This window comes from Motacilla alba, chromosome 7 (assembly GCF_015832195.1).
Source record: "Motacilla alba alba isolate MOTALB_02 chromosome 7, Motacilla_alba_V1.0_pri, whole genome shotgun sequence".
Lineage (NCBI taxonomy): Eukaryota > Metazoa > Chordata > Aves > Passeriformes > Motacillidae > Motacilla > Motacilla alba.
In genome coordinates, this window is record NC_052022.1 from 30,363,802 (window position 1) to 30,387,810 (window position 24,009).

A 24,009-nucleotide genomic window follows, 5' to 3' on the forward strand; every position below is an offset into this window, starting at 1 on the left:
CCACTCAACTCCATTCCAGGCTTTATTCAGCTAAGCTGCAGCCTCAGATGTGGCCAGCAGGCACCCCCCCCATGCACAGAAGAAATGCACGTGGCATTTTCAGGAGCAGCTGAGCCATGTGCACAGTGCTGCCACTCAAGTCTTGCAGAAACAGTTAAATGTTCAACGTCCAAGTGATACCAAAAAAGTCTGCATAAAGCAAGATTAGATGCCAGTAATAAAATTAACTCCTACTTGCATGAAAGCCAAAAGAAAAGAGGGCATTTTTAATTTTGCACACAATATTCTCTAGGAGCAAACAGCAAATCGGAAACCATGCTTGATTCAAGGTAGGTAGTTTAATAATTTAGACTATTTAAATTATTCAACATACTAGGACACGAATTCCTGAAAGAAAGTGGGGCTGTGCATGACTCAACCATGTCTTTACATATATTAGTTAGTCATGCACTTTCCAGACTAGACAAATGTGGAACAGACAAGGTGCCAGCATGATAAAAAAACAGCTTTAGTTAAGATTTCTACCCAATTTAAAGCCCCTTGCCAACATTCCAACCACTACAGACATATGTGAACTCAAATCCTCAAGGAGACTGCACTGAAGGCAAATTAATAGGTGTATTTGTCATTCTAATAAGAATTCTGTTGAAACAAGTTTATTCTTGTTTCACTGCAGTAACTGGTTCTGAACCTTCAAAAAAACTACAGAAATATTATTTAAAATTAAAAAAAAATACAGTGCAAGCCTACAAACAATGTTTAGGTTACTAAAGCATCATACATTAATTATGCTCATAATTAGTTCCTTTGTTCATAAATTACTGTGCATCAATGACATGTATGTATCAAGACCAAGAGATATATGAGCAATAAAAAACCAACATAATTCATCCCCCCCACCCATCCACCCTCCTCTGAATCCATTGCCTTTTTAGTCATCTACCCACCCCCTGGGTCTTCTGACACAAATATAAGCTGAAAACCAAAATATAAGAGCCATAATAACTCTACAGGAAATCACCTGTGGCTCTTTCAGTGTACCTACTACTGTTTTTCCTTTCGTCATCTTTATGACTTTTAGAGAATAAACTCTTTTGATATGTGATGTTTTTAAGTATGAACATGAAGCTAATTTTACAACCACAGAGCAAATAACTTCAGCTGATAAAGCAGTCTACAGAAAAGCTAAATTAACAATTCTGACCATCCTCAATATAGGCAGGCCCCAGCATCACTACCAGAACAATGTGAGGCTTGGACCACCTCCCTTGCCACACGTAATTTATTACAAGCTGTATTTTTCCCTTCATAATGCTCAGGATCAGCAGGTACTACACTGGCACTGGCACCATCAACCATACATTTTCCATGTGACTGAATCAGTATCTTCAAAAACCAGACAAATATACAGTGATGTTAAAATTCTACTGCACCAGGACTTCTTTATTAAAAAAGTCACGGTGACTAAGTTTTGCTACTTCTATTTTTGCCTTCAACTTTCTAAAACAACAGTTCAAACAGAAAAATAATTAGATTATTGTACAAAATGTTTACAACATCTTAGGAAAGTTTTCAATGACTGGTTTAACTAAATCTGCTTATTCCACCTGCTCTTCCAGAATCTTTTTTCGAACACAGTACTCACTGTCTCAACTTCAATCTAAAAAATGTGTTTGAACAAATCTGTTCTCCATTGAGAGAAAAAAAAATACAATAAAAAATCAGCTTAAAATAAATTTATTAAACAATACAAAAATAAGCATGCTGGAAATCAAGATACATAAATAACATACAATGCAAATGAAAAATGGAAAACGAGACAGGTAACTTAACAACTGAGCCAAAAGGTACAACACAAATGCTAAAATAAATCTTTAAAAAGCATTTACATTTCTAATGAAATGTTAATGATGCTGACAAAGAAAAACAAACAAACAGCTAAAATGCTTGAATATCAAGAATTGCTATTACTGTAGCACAGGTGAACACTAAAACCGTTGCAGACTTCACACATGGAATGACTAAACCTCAGTGGCCCTGGCCTCTCCCACCTGCCCGTGGTGGGTGACCTTGGCCCCCCAGGTGCCCTGCCAGGAACAGGAGCCATCTGCACACGTGGCAGCCAGGGCAAGAAACTAGAAGTGTGGGCAAGTGACAGAACAGTTGGTCCAGAGAAGTCTCCTCCTGACCCTTCCTAGCTGGAAGCTGCCTTCAATTCTGAGGCAGGCTTCAAAAGCATATATTACAGAACTGTAATATATATATATATTTAAAGATTGTTTAAGCTGTACCCTAAATATTCTTATTATGCATATTAAAGACCTAGTAGTTTTCTTATTTTTGTATTTCCCATGCAGGACTTGACTCTACCACAAGTTTTGCATGTGGAAAAATCGTCCATCTTCAACCACATCTTTAGAAGTGGCTTCAAACAGTACTAAAAATCAAGGTGGGTAGAATCAGACCAAGCAAATCCTGCTTCATGCCTTTTCCATTTTTAATTAAATCAGCAAGTCATCCAGCAACATGTCACCACTGTAAATACTTTCCATTAGCAGCACAGACACATTATGTTCCCTCTTGCAACTGAGGGTATTTCAGGTAAAGTAGTTCTGCAGGATCTGAATACTTGTTATGTCTCTGTAGCTACTAGTTCACTGCAAAATCCTCAAACAGGCAAGACATTTTTATAGTTGAAGACTTTGCCTTAATTTTGAGAATAAGCACTAACAAACCTAACCTTATCATCAGAGATAAGATTATAAAATAGTTATTATTCAGCAATTCATGACTGACACTTAGTACTGACATTTGCACCACAGATTTACCTCTTCATCCCAGTAGGGCATCAAATTCACTGAAAATTGATGTTCTGTACTGTTTTGCTTAAATATTTCCATCCTAAGCTTCAAAGACGAGAAGCCCATCCTTTTACAATACTCTGCTAAATGAAGATTATTCAGGGTTTAGTCAGAGCTTTTTCAAATGTTTATGCAAAAAATTAACAATACTCAAACAGATTAATTAAGAGCAGCTTGCTTTCTCAGAGAACATCAGCTCTGTTTCATGCATCTTCCTAAACTCATGAACATCCAGATGGGTCAAAAAAGGGGCAAGAAAAACTAACTCTGCCCTTAGGCAAAGCTCACATATCAACAGTTTGGAGTTTTAGATAAAAAAAGGGAGAGGGACTGGGGAAGGGAACGGTGAGAAGAGGTGAAGGTGTTACTACAGAATTGTTTGTCACTGTCTCCTGAAATCCTCTACCAGCTAATACCATTTATCATTGTTTGGACAAGTTTCGGCAGTTTGATAAACCAGGATTCTGTGTGATGTGTACTAGGGATGGGATGTACCAGATTATTTGCAAATTTATAGAGAAGAAAACTTTATAGAGAACACTTTTCTAAGATTTTCAGCAATATTAAGAATCTAATTCCTGCTAGTGTTGAGAATTTAGCAAGTCTTTGACCTCTGTTCAGAACTGCCTATTGAGCCTATCTGAAGCTTAAGTAAATAATTTGGAGCTACACCCTACTCAAGATTTACTCAAATTATCAAATTATGCAGCTTAAGAGATGCAGCTGCCTGTAGAAAAATGCAAGTCCTCTTTCCCAGTAAGCTGACAGAGCTGCAAACCCAAAATCATTTCCAAAAAAAATAGCAATTAATTATAACTTAAGAATTTGCTCCTGTGTAAGTGAAACCTCATATATGAACATATGCGCACATTAATGGTTGAAAAACAGCTCTAAACAGTTCTAGTGAGATCTACCTATCTGCTTCCCTGTGAACATATTTCCTGCTCACTGCTCAGTTGGTTACCAGTCTAAAGCCCAGACTGCTTACATTCCTTTCCAGGGTGGAGCACAGCCCTGTTAGTAATGAGGCAGACTTCTGAGTCATAACTACCAGCTGGCAGCACAAGCAGCAAGAGAGACACTCCAAATAGTTGGGGCAGAAATCTCTCTCCTGCATTGGTTAACTTGCAAACAAGACAGGTTTTTTTCCTCCTCCTCCCCACTTCTCCCACTCCTGCCCAGGCATTTTTGCTCTCTTTATTACAACATTAGCATTAATAATTATTAATGGTTCGATTAAAAGAAAAAGATAATCTTCACTAGCATGGCATATACAAAAGGTCCATTTCTCTTCAAATTTGAAAGCTCATATTAAAGTAACCCTGATATGGTAATAATATGACTCAGAACCTATCTCCACTTAATATACAATTATTTAGAAATTCAGGAATTTGCTGTATTTTGCCAAATACTATTTTATATTTAATTAATATTCTATCTTTACATGCTGACCCTGTTCAGTGGACACAAGCTCTAGCTCAGCCTCAAAGTTCACATTAAAATTTTCAGATATAAACAAAAATAAACAGATACATACCACTTTTGTGGTGTATCTTTGAAAACACTAAAGTTTACCTTTACTTTTTTTTAACTAAATGTGTTCTAAGTAACTACGAAAGTCAGTTTACAGCTTTGGGTTTGTTTGCACATGCTTTTTTCCCACACACCCTTGAACTTTGACAATCTTTTTGGTATAGCATACAAAATTTACACAAAATGTATATATAAATGAAACACCAGGTAAACAATATTCAAATCAAAGTTAAATCTAGAGATGCTTGAGGGTTTTTAAAATGAAGAATTTAATGGAACTAGAACCCATTTGCTTAGTTCTGCTCTCCCCGACCTTCCATTCTATACACTACGGTTCTGGAGATGTCCTCGTTTGATTCAGGTGACACTTTTTTCCATACTGTTTCTTTTAAAGCAAGTTCTTGCTGGAGATTCTCATAGTCCATTGGTCCAAAGGAATGCTAGTTGTTCAAGCAACATACATTATTTATTAGTGTACTTGAAGGAAAAAAAAAATCCATACTTGTAGTCATTGCTAACAGACTCAAGTTTTTCACCTCTTCACATAAACTGTTAGTTTCTCTTTTCCACTAATAAAAAAATTAAATTCAAAACTGGGTAATTTTTAGACGTATACATGCAAATAGAAGCCCTTTAATAATCATTCTACTGTATTGAAATTTTCATGCCTTAGTCAAAACATTAATGGTATTGAAAACAAAGAGGTTTTTCTTATCTCAATCCCCTCACATTGTATCTTTTGTAAATGTGGCTGGAGTGGATTCAGTTCATTCCCAGATACTGCTTATGCTGCACCCTAAGTAGCAGGCTCTTGTCTGCAGCACTATTCATGCCTGAATTCACTGCCTGTGCAACTCTCAGCAGGTCGTGTGGTGTCAGAGATATCCTTGTGAAAATACAGCTAAACACAGATCTCGTGCATTGCAGCACACACCAGAAAGGCTAAGCCCACCAGCTGGTCAAGTCTTTATTAAAGGCAACCAGTAGAGAGTAAAACTCTTTGCAACTTCCATCAGATACCATCTACCTAATCTAGCAGGGGGGATGAACTGCTTGAAATGGAGTTACTAATCTAGTAATAAATTCTCCTTACACAAAACCCTGTGATAGTGTGGTCCACTCAGCTAAGTGTCCACTAATAATGTGCACTAACTAGATGATCTGAAAGCTTTGATGCAATACATGTCATTGAGCAGTTTGGCATTTAGAGAAGAACTTGCCATATTTCCTCTGAAGTCTATGAGCAATACTCACTGAACACAGACAGTAACTTACCCGCTGATCGCCTCCTTCTCTGCGAGGATCAAGCTTTTTTGCAAAGTGTCTCAAATTATCGTAGTTATGGAAATTGCACAAAGAAACCAGATCCTGCAAGCATTTAGAGATCATGCATTATTATCTACACAAGATAGCCAAATGCTTCTCAGTTAATAATAATAGCACCATTTACATTTTGCATCATTTCCTAGCAACTTAAACCAGTAAGAAGTTTATTTATTAAATCAATACCTATGTCCATAAGGCACTTAGAACATAATAGAATTACAGGATAAAATTCTGTAGTTAAGTTCTGTAGCCTTTAAACTCCTCCTTACGGAAGGACAAAACAAGGAGCAAATTTGCAAAAGATCTATTTTAATAAATTCCTACTTCAGCTGCATGTAACACTTCAGGAACAGAAAAAGTAGCCTGGGCTAGGTCCAGTACCTCCAACTTCAATCAAAAGGATGAAACAAGGAAATGAGCGACATAATGGATTCTCAATCAGTTTGAATTATAACATGAAAGGCTATAATTACAAAATTTGGCAATGCTGTTCTATTTTTAAAAGTGACTGTTACATTCACATTACTTGTATGACACAATCATGTATCAGTTTTTAGGTCTCATTGCAATGCAGAATTGATGTGGTAAATCCTTCACCTACCCTTCTATTCTAGGATTTTGAGTTAAGTTACCTGACCATTTAATATAAAGCTTTAAAGCACTTAAACTAGAATTGGTAACTTCTTAATTTGAAGCTGTGTAAATGTTAGATAAATAGAAGTATGAAAAGTTTTAACTGCTGCTCAACCTCCTATTTATAATTAAGCAATCATCATTACAAGGTAGTTTTAGGGAGAAAAAGGAAGAAATTTTACATTCTCCTCTTCCACAAAATACCTTAATTAATCATTAAAAAGTCCTCCCCAAAATCTCTTCTGCTTCTAACACTCCTATCAGCAGACTATCCATAACTCTTTCACTGGCACAACATGAAGCTAGGAAGAGTTTGCCCAACATCTGGGTATCATCTATGAAGACATCTTTTATGTCAGACGGTTTACAAAAATAAGTTTAAAAATATATCAGAATGGCAGTATATCATTACAGTCTTTCTCTTTTATTGCAATGAAATAAGAGTTGCATTTCCAGTGTTTTGAAAACTGCACTTTATGACAAGAGAGGGAGAAACGTCTATAAATAGAGCTCTACAGTTTTTAATGCAATACACTGGAGCCCAGCACTTTCATTACCCCATAAAGTGTTCCTTCTCAAAGCTTTTCCACAACAGATTTCTCCAGTGTCTCTGGCATCACACTTCAGTGCTCACTGAAATCAAGTGCTATTTACTACTAAAAAGCAAACATCTATTCTTAGACTTTCACCCTTGAATCAGATGAAGCTTGCTATGTAGGGAACAATCAGAAATCACTATTTAATTCACTTAGATCTCAGCTATGCCAACTGAAGCTCAGTAAACATCAGCTGCAAAAGCAAAAAAAAAAAAAAAAAACCAAACCAGGAAACAAACCCAAACAACCAAAAAACCCCAAGGGCAATGCTGCTTACATGACAAAAGTGAATTCCTTTAACACTGTTGCCCATCTTGTCCAAAGGAGGTGACCAGCACATCAAGCCCATGACATTAGGAACAACCAGAAGAATCCCACCAGCAACTCCAGACTTTGCAGGAAGACCAACCTACAGAATAATCAGAGAATTACTGGCCTCTGCAATTGCTCCTCACCATTGTAACACAATGCATCAGTATTTTCCTGAAGATTATTCTGTAGCATTAATAAAACAAGTATCTGGAAGGCACTTGCAGCTAGGAAAGCATTATTACTTATCTCTTTTTAGATAAACAATAACCTCATGCAGCTTGTGACAATCCAAGGTTCACGATCATTAAACTATTTGCTCTCAGGAATACAGTGAGTCAATAATACTGTGAAAGAAGACAATTTAGATCTATTTTTTTAAAAAAGTAATTATGACTAAGCAGTAGCACACAAGTGTACGTCGCACAAACAGCTTGCAACAAGGTGAGAGAATGAAGCTGTAAAAATCTTGACTGAAAAACAAAACCATAAGAAAACTGGAAAGTACCTATGAAATCATACAATAACCTACTTATTTACAATCTGAACAAAGGCATCATTTTTTTCCAGTAGGAACTAACATATCACATATCCTCATGGTTCTCCAAGCAGCAACTTTTGTGTCACACAATGCACCATAATCAATTTTACGTGCATGCAGTAAGGAAAAACAAAATGCTGAAAAAAAATACTGAAAGTATAAGATACATGTTTGTAATTCAAGATGGAGTGTAAGGAACAAACTGCTAGAAAACAGGAGCACAGCACATGTGCTGTGTATGACAGCCATTTTCACACACATAAGGACAATTTCTGAGCCTGAGTTACTGAAGAAAAAACAACTGTCTGCTAAGGCTTTGTGCTATCCTTGACTCCCATACAGCAGGATTTCTTCAGCTATGTTTCAGTTCCTGTTGCTCTCACGAGCAGCCTTTCCTAAGAACAGTATTTAGGTTTGGATATGAAAAGGATTCCCAGAAGTGAAGGCAGAGTGCTCTAAGGTATGTGACACTACTAGTGCCAAGAATCCTAGGTGAGATTTTCCCTTACACCGTGCTCAATTTCTAAACAATTCACGTAACGCCCTCTCCTGTGCCTCAAAAGCAAGGAAGGAACCCCTAGAACACAGAAAATAATCGCAGAGATTAACCTTCCTGATCAGCTGTAATTAAAACCTGTAAAGTACTTACATGGAAGGCAAACTGCCCTGAAAAGTCATACATGCCACAGGAATGCATCAAACTCAAGGTATTCCGGACTGCCTCGGGGCTCAGGACTCTCTCACCAGTGATTGGGCAAAAGCCACCATTAGCCAGAGTTGCTGCCATCACACTTGCTGACTCACATGTTACTTCTATTGAGCAAAGCTTATGGAAAAGAAATAGAGATTATAAGCACTGGTACTTCTAGCACAGTAAGGCCAAATACAGCAGGATCAACAAAATACTGAAATCTTAAAATAACATCTCAGAATCACCTGTAGCATAACATTTCTTACAGATTACACTAGTAGCATCAATTACTACAGTCTGAATCTTTCTACTATAAAGATCCCAGTGACAGTGTTTGTAAGCCCTCTTAAAAGCTGGGGACAGTATTTTTATGGGTTAGTGTCTCTGCTTGATTCCTCCCCCCACCCCCCTTATGTTCCTTTGAGAGAAAGAGGTCTGTAAAACAATCTCTAAAAAAGTATTTTGCATCTGCTTAAGTGGCAAAGCCACAGAATGACTGGTTGTTTTTTTTTTCAATTTGAGCTTGTTTCGTGTGGTGGGTTCTTTTTATTTTAAAGCCTTAGAAGATCCCACACATTATCAGAAGTACAATTTAAAGCTGCAAATTCTAGCACATGCAAGTGTTAATGCCAGCACTTCCTGCTGATGCAGCCTTATTTCACCTTTCTCATATTTCATTTCTTATATAGTAATGATACAACCACACCACAGTTTTTCCCAGGATCCCTGCTTCAGTACAGACTATACATACTTTGGTGACACATCAGGAAATGTGATAAGATGCCATCACCTGATGCTGCCTCATTTCTGCAGAAACCAAAAGATAAGTTGGTTTCAACCTGAAGCTGAAATGCTGCTCTAAAAAGTAAACAAACTAGTGCTTGTATTCTTGCTTCTGCCAAACAGTCATTACATGATACTTCATGAAGTTACCTAAGCCACGTTTGCATGAGTAGTTACTACCTGGAATTCTTATTTTCCGGGTGCCAAACTCAATACATCCTAGTCCAATCAACTGGAGTTGCAAATCAAGAGATTGTCAGAGACGCATCTAAAATGGCAACTGTGTTTTAAACATATGAAGTATTACATAATATCACCTACTTTCAAAAAAAAAATTGTTTCTAGGTTCTCAGTTTAAGCACCTGCATTCTGTACCTCGTTTGTCTAAACTGAGAATAATCCATCCTCACTTTACAGAGATAACAGGCAAATACGTTTATTCCTGCTCAGAAAGTGCCCAGTCACAAAAGGGAGGAAGGAGCGTTACAGAAAACCCAAAGAAAAGAAATAACTAGACTTTTAAGTAGAATCTGAGTGTTGGAAAGATAAGCATTGTACCCTAACAGGAAAACAGAAATGCTGCTCGTGTATGAGCTACCCTTTTCCTGAGCACGGAGTGAAAAGGGGATTTTTCAAGGGGAAAAAGAAAGAATGACACATGGTCATTAAATCAGAGATCAGAATGCACAAAAATGAGGCCAAATTAAAATACATCAGAAAAGTAGCTTTAGCATTTCTTAACTTATTAATAGCTTCCACTTATAAAACATTATCAGGCAGTGGGATACAAGGCATTTAAAAGCATTTTTACACAGTAAATTCATATAAACTACACATTCTCTCCTGTCACGAGTTCAGAATAGACTATTAGCTTGTACCTAGTTTCCACCTCAAAAAGAGGTCAACTACAGCTAATCACACATACTTTACTTCATTAACACTCATCCAATCTAAATATAAGAGAGCAGGTGCATCCCCACACAAAAAAACCCTCAAAATTTGCATTTTGAAAATAATGGCTTATAATTTGCATAAGTAACAGCAAGTCTCCAAGCCAAAAACCGATTTTGAGAACTCTGTATTTCTTTTTCAAAACTCTCCCAGATGAAGTGAATCAGTAACACAACTTGAACTGCTTCTTGAGAACCCTACACAGCAGGGCTGAGTTGTGAGCACTTAAACATTAGGAAACCCTTACTGAGGAAATACCCCACACTTGCAAGTTCTCATTTTGTGACGGTTGTAAATAACTTGCTGAAAGTGAAAAAGAAAAAAAAGGGGGAGGGGGAAAAATATATTTACATATATATTCTTACTCAAAAGCATTGAATGAAACCAAAAGGAGGCTATATTCCCATTACTTCCCTTGTAGCACTCCCTCAACCCTACAGCTCATCATACACTCTCCAGTTACAGAGGTTAAACTACTTCACAGCACCGCAAGAAGCAGCAACCCAAAGAAGAAGTGTTCTGTCAAACTCACTGAAGTAATGCAAGACATTTCAAGCTTCTAACTTGTAGTGGTTTAAAGACTATTGCTAGTTTGTATTAGCAACAAAGACACCCGAGTAGATCACCTAAACAAAAGCAAATCTGGATACATCAAACATACATCTGTCATTTCCAGAGTTAAACAGAAGCTGACATTTAACTGCAAGTCATTAAAGCCTCCATGTCTAGGCACAAATCAGCTTCTACTGCTTATAACAGCAATTCTAAGCCTAAGGTGAATCTCAATTTTAAAGTCAGTTACCTGAAAATAGAAGTCTAGTATAGCAACCATATCCGTGCCTTCAGGAAAGCACTGAGGAAGAAAAATAAAGAGTCTTTAGATAATTTTTTTTTTAAAGTATCACTTTCAGATAGACGTAACTTTAGCTATACTGTTGTCAGCATACTAAGCATTAGGTGTATTTTAATATAAACATTTAAATGTAGTAAGTAGAAATACTTAATGTCATCAGACTTAAAAATAACACAGTACAGCAATATCAATAAACTAGGTACTAAAATATTTTTTCAGTATAGGTTTCAACATCTTTACATAAGCAAATGGAAAAATGCATTCAGGAGTTTTATAAAGTCACCTCTACATCACAGATTATATGCTCTACAAGAAATAAAACAAATTACCATGGCTATATTACAGAAAAATATTTAGAGGTATTTTATTAGAATGGCATAAATATCACACTTTTTAAATGACAGCATTTGAATAACATCCATAAGACATAATCCAGTATTAATTTGTGCCATACTGTACATAAAATAAAAGTCTTCACAGACTATGAATAAAACCCAGCATACAATCTTCAAAATACACTTAAGAAAAAAGAGATTAACCTTTTTTTCTTTCAAGTAATAGCCAATTGCAAAGTTTCTATCTCCACTCTCTCTTTCAGACTGGAACCTAAAAGAGAGAAAAAAAAAAAAAAAGACAAGGCAACATGTCAGACTTTCCAAAAAAACCCCAAAAATTGCTGAACTCAAGATGTATTATGTAATTCAGCAAAATTCCATGTAAAGGATACATCACTTCTGAACACAGCTATTCCACTAATGGGACAGAAGTGGCCACAGCAGCTCATCCCAGTTCACTCAGCTGGAGTGAATCAGCACTGATATGCAAATACACACAGTACTGGTCACCTACACAACACAAGCTGACTTGGAGAGAAGGCAAAGGAAGGCAAAATCCTCATCTTGGAGGCATTTCTAAATAGGCCAGAGTGGAATGGACCATCCCACACAGGGACAGTGAAAGGGTTATTATTCCCTGCCCAAAGCAGAGGAATGTGAGGATCACACAGCAGGTCAGACAAATGGCTGCACTCCTCACTGGGATGATTAAGGTATGGATGAAACCTAAAGGAAGAACACCTGCCTGGCTCCTTCTGCAGTACACACCTTTTACTGAAACAAAGCTCAGGAAAACACCTCTGCACGTGCATTGCAGCTGGCAACCTGGAAGCAACTCTAAAAGTTTCCCTCTGCTAAAGGGAACCTTCATGATTTACCCCGGGCTGCCTGAAAAAGCTCTCAAGATTTTCAGAATGCTATACACTGAGTTTACGAGGGGAACTGTTTGTTTGAGAAAAGAATTTAAATATGCAAAATAAAAAAAGCAGAAGGAGTCCCAGTTGTATCAACTATGCTTCCTAAACATTTGCTATGCAGCCACCAACATGCAGAGTTTAATTTTTAATACCAATGCCAGGAAGAGAAGAGTTGCACTTACAGCTCTCATTGCCATAGCACCAACAGAGCACTAAGACAGAACAATGACATTTTCAAGAGGTAACCAACACTTTTAGGTGAAATTTAGCCACACTGATGTCAGAAACATGCACAACTTTAGTTGTAAATTGTTAAGTGAAAGACACCCTCCAATAAAAGGGATGAAATGCTGGTTGAAATGTAAATAACTGAACTCTGTCATAAGCTCAATATATCAGTTATCAGTTGAACCACTCTCCACCTAACCTTACTAAGGTTAAAAAATAACTTACGTGGCATTACTGAATCCAACATACTCATTACCAGCCATTTTATTCATGAACTGCATCACCTGTCAGAGACAAAGACAAGGAAAAGCAATATTTTTACACATAAAAAGGTTATGAACTTTCAGCCCAGCCTTACCCTAAATCTTGCAACACCATCTCATAAATGCAATACGAATCACTAAATGTTTAAACAACTAAGATCATCTACAAAGACAAAACCCAGGTTATTACTAAAATTTCACTTTCAATTCCCTTGCCATCTTGAAACTTTTACCACTGAATTGAGTTAAAAAAGAGAAGTTATAACGTTAACTTACGTAGTCAAATTTTTCTGCATTATTTGCTCCTTGCTGCAAGAAAAGAAAAAATAATTTACAAAAATTGTTAACAAAGGAACAAAGTTAGTTCACTTAACAGTATTAGGATTTTAATGCACATAACTAAGATATGAGTCTAATTAAGAATAAGGTACTACAATCACTTCATATATTAATGAAAAAATTTAAATGTTAGATAAGTAAATCTTTAATTATCATTTAAATAATCCTATGCATCTTAAACACCTGTATGCTGGAGATTAATTTAAATTGAAAAAGGTATGCTTTATTTTAAGTGCTCTCTATTCAACTTTACATGCTTAGCATAAGTAAATGCAGTAGCTAAAGCAAAAAAATACAGAAGTAACTACAAACAGGAAAATTACAGTAAGAACACTAACTTTTTATAGATTAGTAAGGCAAAGGTATTCTCATATTACCAACAGAGCTGAGCATAGGGAGGTTCAGGCTACTTAAGTTAAAATATTTCCACGGCCAGTGCCCATACTAAGAATTTAGGCTGAAGACCTAAAATGAAGTGTTTCCCCTAACTATGAAAGTAACTGCAATTAATTTAAAAATAGCTGAATAATGTCCTTATTTTTTTATTAAAACATGTTGAACAGCTAGAAAAATAGAATTTTACATCATAGGGCACATCATTGTGCTAACAATGTACAGGAAAACCTAAACCAAACTTAGCAGGGATGATAGTAGAACTTAATTCTTAGGGTGGGCTTGGTTTGGGTTTTTCAGGGAGGATGAGGGTTGTTATTTTGAGGATTTTTTTTTCATCCCTCATTCAAGAATATTCTCAAATTTAGTAGCTGCCAGTTAAAGACAATAATGTTTTAGAGGTCTCTGATGGGTGATCTTTTACAAACTCCTATTGAAAGAGATTCAAAGAGGAGTGGGAGGTAAAAAATAGCACATGGCCCACTGGAGGGAGTTTTAAATTTTTTTTAAGTAGCCAAGTAGAATTTTTGGAGGAAGTTTAAAAACCAATGGCGTCGCATACACAAGTGGAAACAATGTATCTGGAGAAGATGTTTTAATGCAAAATTTTAATATTAAAGACATTCTATTTAGAATAACAAGACTCTAACAAATCTCAAACAATTCAAGACGCTACTTGTACTGCGTTTAGTGTGGGGATGGGGAAGAAAGTGGAAAAAACGGAAGCTTTATATCAACCAGTATTTTACTTAATGAAATGCATAAAGCCAGTCTCATTTCCCACTCTGTATGTGGATTAGGGTGTTGCAGATAATCTTGGAAGCCCATGCTTCAGCTCATCTACAAGAGGATGTGCAGACACACACGTACAATCACTGGTGAAAGGAGCACCACACTGTTCTCTCAAAATTATGCGCCAGTGGTTACCTTATGTTTAAAGGCTAATAACCTTACTCCTAAAGGCAATAAACTCTAGCTAATTTTCAATTAGATAAAAAAACGCATGATACATTTCATCAAAATGTTCCTGTATAATATACCAGAACACAAATCTTAAAAATTTAACTCCAAATCTGTTCAATGAAAAATAATTAAAAGAAGAAATTACCAACTTCATTGAACTGTTGCAGTTGTCAAAATATTCCATAGATCCTAATGCTGTAAAATATGTAACAACATTTAAACCACAAAAACCTTTTCAACCTTTCAAATGCACAATGAACATCTTTTTCTGGGAAAGTGGGTCAGCATTAGTTATGGGATGCTGCATTGATAATTGTATGGTTAGACATGTATAATAAATTGAAACAGGTTCTTTTGTTAAAAAAAAAGGAAAAGAGGGAGAAAGGGATCATGCTTTCTGCAAAAATATAAATACATAATACTTCACTGTTTTGTTCTGCCCAGTGGGAAAAAATATTCCCTCAACAAAAACATGGCTTTACCAGCAGCACATAAAATTGGTGGGCAAAAGACTCAATGCAAACTTTTTCCACATCGACTTCTTATAAAAAAGGTTCCTTTTAAAGTTCACAACTGAACTCGTATTTTGGGAAGAAAATCTTCTGCACGCTAAACCAGATGATGAGTTTTTAGTCCTTGATGTTCCACACACGGGTAGAGGTATTTCATATCACACACAAAAGCACTGTTACTGAAACCAGACTGCTCATACACCTGAGCTATTTGCTTAAGCAACCACATGATCAAGACCTCAGCAGGGATTTACTACAACATGTTACTGAAGTAAGAAACTCTGCTTCCATACGCATGATGACTAAAAACCCCAACAGATTATTTCCCCTCTTCCAGCAGCTGACAGAGGTGTCCTGCTCCTCCTAAAAAGCTGGAGAAACACAGTGGCAACACACATTCTATGATTAAAATTCAGTTGCAAATATAAAATCCTAACATTCAGAGTGCTGAGCAGCTTTTCCATAATAATTTAAACAAATGCAAGGGACAAGGGAAGTTCTGTTCTTCCACAAGTGCTTCTTATTTTAACCTTGACTCTATGAACCTATGAGTTTGGGGGCACAACATTTCTTAAATAGCATTTTTAAAGTTCGGATGCAATTCAACCTGTCTAGAACATCAAAGAAAACATTCCATGCACTAAACTCCACAAACACTTTGTACATTTACTGGAACATGTTCATATACACACTTATACATGCTTGTGTGTATATGCATATGAAAAACACTTCTAAATGAATACAAAATTAAATTTACAATGTTAAGACTGAAGCAGTTTGGTAGGCAGAAAATTCAAACTTTCAGAAGACAGCTCAATACAATTTTGTAAACACTTAAAACCCCAATGGACACTGTGGCTGTCAATCATAAATTTGAATTTTTTGACTGTGTCAGGTTTTAGTGATCTTCCCTTTTTTTTAAAAAAAAAGGTACTTGTACTGTGTTACTTGTATTTCTACATCTATTTCTAAAACATATAAACAGTTGCAAAGGCTACATGCCTACAGAGGAGAGACCCATGGATACTCACCAGAGCTTGACACAACAAAATTAGGCAAAATTTATTAAAAAAGTAGTTAATATTAGCCACTTTTCATTGATCAACACTGTTTCTATGATTAGACCATAGAAGCTCTTACCACGAGTCTCTCATTAAAGCAATTTCTCAATTTTGAACCTAAGCAAAGCTAATAAAAACGCCTGCATCATGAGAAGTTTATAATCTTTTAATAATAGAAGATATTTAAAATTAATTTCTGGAATATTTAAAGCCAAATTTATAATCTAACACTATACTGTGATTAAAATATCCAGGAACAAAAAATCATCATTTATGTCAGAGTGCAATAAAACTTCTTTTTTAAACACATCTGCATTTTTCATAAAGTCAACTACTAATGTCTTTATTTTAGCTTTCTCTACTTACACACTTTTTATATTTTATTTGTTAAGATGGTCCTGTTCTGTGACAACTGCTGTCCTCACAGTTTAGTGTACCATTTTCAGCTCTGAAATACTTGAGAGTACACTGTGACAGACAGTATTTGACCTAAGACCAACACTATCAAAATTTCAAACACCTCTAAGATTTTTTTTGTGTCCTTCATTTCTGTGCATGTGTGACCACTTAACACGTTATTTCACAGAACCTACTCCATATTCTATGTCAGATAACATCCAATACACTTGAGTTTTAATAAAAAGTGGAGAAAAACATGGATTTAAGTTCTATCCCAAATTAGCTACCATAAGAAAATTAGTAACCTAGGAAGAGAGGCAATGTCACCAAAGTAAAGACATGTATCTGGCAGAGAAGATCACAACACCAACACCTTGTAAAGCGGTTTGTATGCACATTCACACATCAGTCTCTCAGGAAGGATAGCTCCAGGAACAGCATAGAGCAATTAAGCTAGATCAGTACTATTTATTGTAATTGTATTGTCAAATAAGCCATGCCTTTTCCCACCTCTCAAGTATTGAACTGTAAGTGCATAGGTGTCCTAATAACTGAATCCTGACAGCAAACAGACCCTTGGCACAGCTAGACATGTTTTTTCTACCTCTTTGCCTCATTTATTTTGTGATTTATCAGCATATTTTGAAAGTTCTTAAATACATCATAACCCTCTCCATGTTTTATACAAAATAAAATAAGCTTCCATTGAACTATGGCTTTTTAGGGTCAGAAAGATCAGCATTTTCATTTTCTTGTAGACCAAACTTTTTGCAACAACTATGAATTTTGCTATTGCCAACATGTCTAAATGCACCCCGCATAATCCAAGACCACAGCACGCTTCCCTTCAATGAGCATTCCAGTCCACACTGTCTAAGGTCTGCATGTGGCTGCCAGCATTTAGAAGATCTAAAGATGCTGGTTTTGCCTGAAACTTTGCTGTTAGGTTAGGAAAACTTTTATCTACACATGGAATGTTAAAGCATACAATAAAAATTACTTAAGATTAACCCATTGTCCTCTGGTGAGTCCACCCACAGCCATCTGCTTTCTTCCACATATTTCTCTCTGAACCCTTCCTCTTCCTCTCACCTGCACTTGTAATGTGACAGCCAGTAAAGGTCATGTGGCACTGGGAAGTCCCTGACAAAACCACGATATTCCTGGAGTAAACAAGCTTTGAGAGTTGAGTTTAAGGTTTAAGAAAATTTAAGAGCTCAAAGCCATAAAATCTATTCATACAACAGGCAATAAAGACTTTTCCCAGCCAATGTGATGTACAGAAAGCTGCACTGGATATGTACTAAATCCATACAGGAGTTGAATCACCTTCTTTTAAGCACCTGTATTTCCTTGGAGACATGATAAAAATTACTGTTTTATCTCCTAGCACTTTTCCATAAACTCCTGTAATTGCCACTACAATTTTCTTTCGATAAAAATTATTTGAAAATTGTTTTAACCATGTAATTTATATAACTAGTAATACAGGCAAATGGCTGTACAATTATCAACAAGGGAAAAGGTCCTCAGCAGGCTTTTTCAAACTTTATTTCATTAAAAGTGACCTCAGGATGTCTTTTTGCTAAAGCATTTTTATTGTAGACACATGCTTTAAACTGCTGGAACTGAGGAGTGTAATGCCAGTACAATTAGAACAGGGGCAGGGGTTAAGGCACCAAAATGTAAATACAGCACAGTCCCAAACACAGGGCAGTTGGAAAATCACTTAAGATGGCAGGAGTAGGATACAGCCATGCCTAAGTAACTCAAACAAATGTGTACTTAACATGCACATACCTCTAATTATTTTTTATTATGGATTGCAAAGACAATGTAACATTACAGTTTAGGTCCCTGATCTGTTCCAAGGCAGGAACACCAAATTCTGACAGCACTCAGAACTGGGTATGTGATGCTAAAAGCCTTTTTGACCCCTAAAATGTTAACATATTATATGTTAATATATTCTGATAGAGATTACTCCAAGCATCATCCCTCATCCACAATCATAATCTGTGCCAGGCTCCAAGGACAGCTGGGTGCAAGATCACATCTACTAACAGCTGCTCAACTCAGGACAATGTATGAGAACATTGAAAGAGTTCTTAGATCCATTTCTCAGAGAGAGATAATGAATCTCAAAGGAGGTAAAAGCATTCTTAACCATGAAATACAGCAACAATCTCTCTGTAGTTATTAACATGCTATCATTGGATAAATCTGCAATGCACGGTGAATTTAAATTTTCTTGTACTTTAAGAGCCATACACTGTTTTCAAGACATGTAAGTAGCACCTTAAATGAAAGGAACAAATGCAGAGGAATTGAGGGCAAAAGATGAGTTAATGAAGCCACCATTTTCAGAAAAAAAGTAAGTTTGATATTAGATCAAATACAAATGTGAATTATGTATTTCACTGGTTAGTAGCAATAATGTTAAGTTGCAGATTGTAAAGAAATTACTTCACAAAAATTATAAGTACTAAGCAGTTTTGTACTGGTGACCCTCTACATAATTGTCTTCAGAATATATTTAGTTTGGTTAGTTATTCAAATGATAAATGGTATCTTAGTGAAAGCAGTACAGAAAATCTACATTTTAATCACACTGAGAACAAATAATGGTGCGATAAGTAAGATACGTGTCCACTAGACGTGCAGCTACCACATGCAGAAATGTTAGTGCAATGCAATATTCTTTATAAGAACATTACAGAAAAAAACCACAAACAAAAGTGAAAAAAAAGCCACCCAGCAAAACCAATCCCCAATCCTTCTAACAAATACCACAGTTGCATGCACTAAACAAATCCACGTCATCTATTCAGAAGTACACCATTTATCAAGAACTACGTGCCTTCTGCAAGAGGCACGTGCTTTTGTTCTGCCTTATGATCAGTAGGGCATGTTATAGTTGGACTAATATTATAACATTTCAGACAAATGTGTTAAGTCAGATTTTAAAATTCACTACTATCCAAGTGAATTTCAACGCTCCGTCAACCTCAAAAAAAATATTAAATGTGAATAAATTTACCTGTCATACTTAAGGCCATTTTCTTTCACCTACAGCTATCAAAGATAAATGTCTTTAAGCAGGAGTTCTTACACCTTCTTTAAATATAAAATAACAGAGAATCATGATCTAAGTAATTTTAAAATCAACGTTTTGGAAATAGGGGGTAGGAAACACACTGTAGCTAATGGACTTGGAAACCCAACCAAGAAACAGGTTGTAAACAAGACTTTTAGACCTCTGAAGTAACAGCATCCAGTTTACTACTCAAAAATTCCAGGGGACTGACATGTTCCCCAGAACTCTATGAAGGTACCCTTAGGAAAAAAAAAAAATTTATGCACCTGTGGCTGCTAAAACCAGCAGAAAATACAAGTCAAGTATCTGGCAAGCATTAATGTTACATAGAGTTTATACCATTAACAACTTCAAGACATTTATACAGCTGTTCTATGACAAACATAAAATACAGCTTTCCAAAAGTATCAAGATCATGGACTAAAGATACAAAGTCATTCAGACCGGGTGTGCTTGAAAAATAAGTACCTGGTTTCAAACACTCTTGTTTATGAAAGCACACTTGTATCCCAACAGCAACTATGTACCACAGAAGCTCAACATAATTTAGTGGTGCAGGATGTTAATAGCACACAAATTCAACATAAGACATTCAGATATAGCAGCATTGCTCCTGTACAAATTATAGCATCTTCCATTTCTTCTGCACTGCAAGAAATACTTTTTATGCTCTTTAAGAGCACTTAGACACTCAGAAATGTACTTCTGAGTGCTATAAAGTATATTCCTGAGAAATATACTTCCTCACCAATTAACAAGTAGAAGGCAACACTCTCAAGAGAATATTAAGAGTTATGCAGCTAAAGAAGGAAACAAATCAAATACCATCAAGGAAACAAATCAAATACCATCAAGGAAAGAGTTTTCAGATGCACTGCTACTCGTTAGAAACTGCTATTCTAACACTGCATTTGTTTGGAAGTGTTACAATTACCAAAATATCAGACTTTGTCTACCTGCCAGTGAGTAAAATGCCATCAGATATTGCAGACAAAAATCAAATACAGTTTATAATCTTCACAAGACAATTTTTCTACATTCTACAAAAGTACTCAGAAAGAAACTAAAAATTAACTTTTTACCTTGATTAAAGATGTGATCACAATTGCTCCAGCATTCACCATAGGGTTATGAGGCCTGTCTGTGAAATAAAGTTTACAATTACAAATATATTCCAAGACGTGTCTGTCAAACAAAACCAGTCAAGCGCCTAAGTGAAAAATTATTCTAGATTTAAGTATGAAGATTTAAGATTGAAAAGCTACTGTTACAGAATAGCAATGACATAATCTTAAACATTTTTTAAAATACTGTAATTCAACACTATACACAATATTTTATAATTCTGAGGACAATATTTTACAGTTTAGAACACACTCAGCCTTATGCTACTTAACAATCCAGTAAATTATTTGGTTTGGTATACATTCTTTTCTTGAAAATTACAAATCCCCTTCATTTAAGAATTTAACTTACTTCATAGCTGACTTGCACATACCTGCTACACTTGCATTTTCCTTTTTCCACACTGATTTCCATATTAACAGTATCTTTGCTTTCCCAAGTCGTTCTTGGCTGCTGAATAAACCACCTTCTTTTGTATCTCCTTTTTCTAAAGAACCTCTCATCAGCCATCTTACTTTTCCCAAATAATCTACCTTCCACAAATTACCCTTTTCTTTTATAACTAACATTTTTGATGTTCCTTTTAACTAGGATGTTGACTTTGAGCATTGTGGTATCTGAAAACCTCAAACAATTCTCAATACATTAATACTATGACAGGTTTGAATTCTTTATTTGCTGTTCCTTTACCTCCAAATCTGAAAAAAATACTGATTTAAAAACTACACAAAAAGTGTCCACTATTTTCATGTCTGATGTACAAACAAGGACTCTAAAATAAATTTGAGATTATTTGGGTTTTGGAGATGAGTCTGGTATTTGCAGCAAACAAACACATATTTCCACGAAAATTACACTGCTTGTGGTCAATGACACTTAGCTATCTATGACTATCAGTCAATCTTCAACAACTAATCTTCAAGGTTTATTAGTATTTTTCAGAAAGTCAGTATTAAAAGGAACATTTAAATAAATCAAACCATTCTATAAGTGGAAAAATAAGGCCCATACCTTCCAAAAAAGTGAAGGTCTCCTAAAATACAAACTTATTATCTAGATAATATTTTACAGTTGTTACTGCTATTCTTTGTCTCTCTGAAAGAGACTCACAAATTGTTCAGATTTCATTTGATTGTACTTGGGAGCCACATAGATCAAATATCCTGTAGTTATCTACTAATGCAAGCAACGAGGGCCAAATGTATTTGACTTTCTATTAACACCAGATCCTGGATAAGAAAATATAGCATTTCCATAGCTCCTCAGGGACCACAAACCCGAACACAAGTCAATTGACCACTCACAGCATCACAGCCTGCAGATCAGAAGGGACATCTGAGGTCATCTCCTCCAAGGTTCTTACCACAGTTTCATTAACTGAGTCTTGAAAACCTCCAAACGTGGCAAATCCTCCACCTCTGCAACAATCCTGTTCATCCTAGACAGCAAATTCACCCTTCTATCCAATCTGCAGCTCCCAAGCCACAGCATGGGGCCACTGACCCTGGTTGTACCAGGTGCCACTAGCAAGAAGAGTTACAACAGAACTCTTCATGCGGGCAATTGCTCTTCAAGAATTTGAAGAGGTTTCCAGGGGAGCCCCATGGCTCTCCCTTCCAACTGCTCCTTGTTACAGGGAGCAGTTACATGTGCCCTGGCCTGCACAGCACCCTGGCAGCCCTGTGCTGGAGCCCTCCCCAGTGTTTCACTCCATGAGCTGGGGGTCCCAGCTCTAAACACACAGTCCATGACAACACAGCTCTCATGCTTGATCAGAACACACATTTCTCACTCTAGCTATGCTTCTCTTCTTTTCAGCTTCCTCTCACCAACATAAGGTATCACTCCAGTCCATAAACATACTCATGAATTTATCACACACAGCCCAGTCTAAAAATATTTTGATAAATATTTTGCTCTTAATTCTTCTGTTCATCTCTGTAGTTTCAATCTGCCACACGGTACAAAGAAAAATCACAACCAGATTCCACACCACGTGTATGTTCGAATAAAAAGGACGTGCAATGTTTATTTAGCATTCAGCAACTGAAAGGCTTATCAACGTGGTATGTCCACACAGAATATACCCTCTGAAATGCTATTGCTTCTCATTTCTTTGAAGATGTCACCACTTGCCTTCAAAGTCAAGGCATTCTTGGTGCCTCTACTTTCAAGATTGCTGTCTCTGACTGCCTAACATCCCAAGCTACCTGTACTTGTTCTGGCCACTTTACAACTAAAACATTTCCACGTGCTACCTGCACATGAAGAAGGGAAGAACCTTCTGATGAAACAAAAGAAGGACTTTTTGAATGTGCTTCTGAAAGACAGTTGTATCTTGCTCCCTGCACGACAAGGCAGCTAGAACATCGCTGTGGGAGCCTCAGCAGGTAAGGGGAGGCACAGCAGCCTGGTTCACCCCACACCAACAGCTATCCTTTGAGGCTCTGTCCCACTGCTGCCAAATCCAGCATGTCACAGCGCTGAGCAGGACACCTGTTATTAACCCACTGCTGCCTCTTCTCAGCAGAGCAAACCCTGCCAGGGTATCCAGGCCCCAGGTGAGCAGTTGTCACCACTGTCTGCACAGCACCAGGGAATACCACGCACACACCTCCCATACACAAGTGCTTGCAAAAGACAGACAACGTTCTATCTTGCCAAAACAGCTACAAGCTTCCTAGAGGTGCCCCCAGCCTGTCACCGTTTAAGAGGCATTTGGACAATGCCCTTACTAGATGATTTTTGGAGGTCTCTTCCAACCAAAATACTCCATGCTGCAATGGAGAACCTCTCCCCAAACTTAAGCTATACTGGCCTCTTTTAAGGACTACGTTGCCTAAATAAAAACTTGCATTCTGAAAGGTTTCTGCAGATTTCAAAGAAGAGATGTCTTCCATTCCCAGGTAATTTTTCACCTCCAGGGGATGTACAAGTTCTGATACTACATTAATTTTAAAAGAAATTCATACAGATCTATTTCTGAAGCAGCAGCAACTACTGATCTACCTCACAGTGGGTGCCATCAGCAAAGGAATTCCCTCCTGTACAACAACTAAGCATAAAGACTGATACTGTAATGTTAAGTTTGCCTAAGAGGTGAACAAATTCATCCCTTAATCTTTAGAAAGAGGTATCAAACTGTGCAAACCTAAGTGACACACATTACTGAAACCAAACACACATACACTCTCTATTATCAAATAATAAAGGCAGTGATCTGCTCAGACTGATAAAAAAATAAAATCTTTTATGCAGCTTCTCTGCAAGTCACGTGTACTGCTGTATCATTTCATTATA

At 36.6% G+C, this 24,009-nt stretch overlaps 1 protein-coding gene across 2 annotated transcripts in view; it reads right to left on the reverse strand.

The window, feature by feature from the left end:
* Positions 1 to 24,009, reverse strand: part of GLS (glutaminase) — a 60,116-nt gene that overhangs the window by 16,564 nt on the left and 19,543 nt on the right. The window contains exons 7-15 of one of the 2 annotated variants that reach the window (XM_038142192.1): positions 20,667 to 20,725; positions 13,097 to 13,129; positions 12,783 to 12,841; positions 11,617 to 11,683; positions 11,027 to 11,077; positions 8,449 to 8,625; positions 7,227 to 7,358; positions 5,670 to 5,762; positions 1,723 to 4,834 (exon numbers count right to left, since the gene is read on the reverse strand). In XM_038142192.1, coding sequence (XP_037998120.1) covers positions 4,688 to 4,834; positions 5,670 to 5,762; positions 7,227 to 7,358; positions 8,449 to 8,625; positions 11,027 to 11,077; positions 11,617 to 11,683; positions 12,783 to 12,841; positions 13,097 to 13,129; positions 20,667 to 20,725 — 818 coding nt within the window. In that variant the 3' untranslated portion in view covers positions 1,723 to 4,687. Of the gene's footprint in view, positions 1 to 1,722; positions 4,835 to 5,669; positions 5,763 to 7,226; positions 7,359 to 8,448; positions 8,626 to 11,026; positions 11,078 to 11,616; positions 11,684 to 12,782; positions 12,842 to 13,096; positions 13,130 to 20,666; positions 20,726 to 24,009 lie in introns of those variants that run through there. The other variant, XM_038142191.1, reaches the window with a different exon arrangement.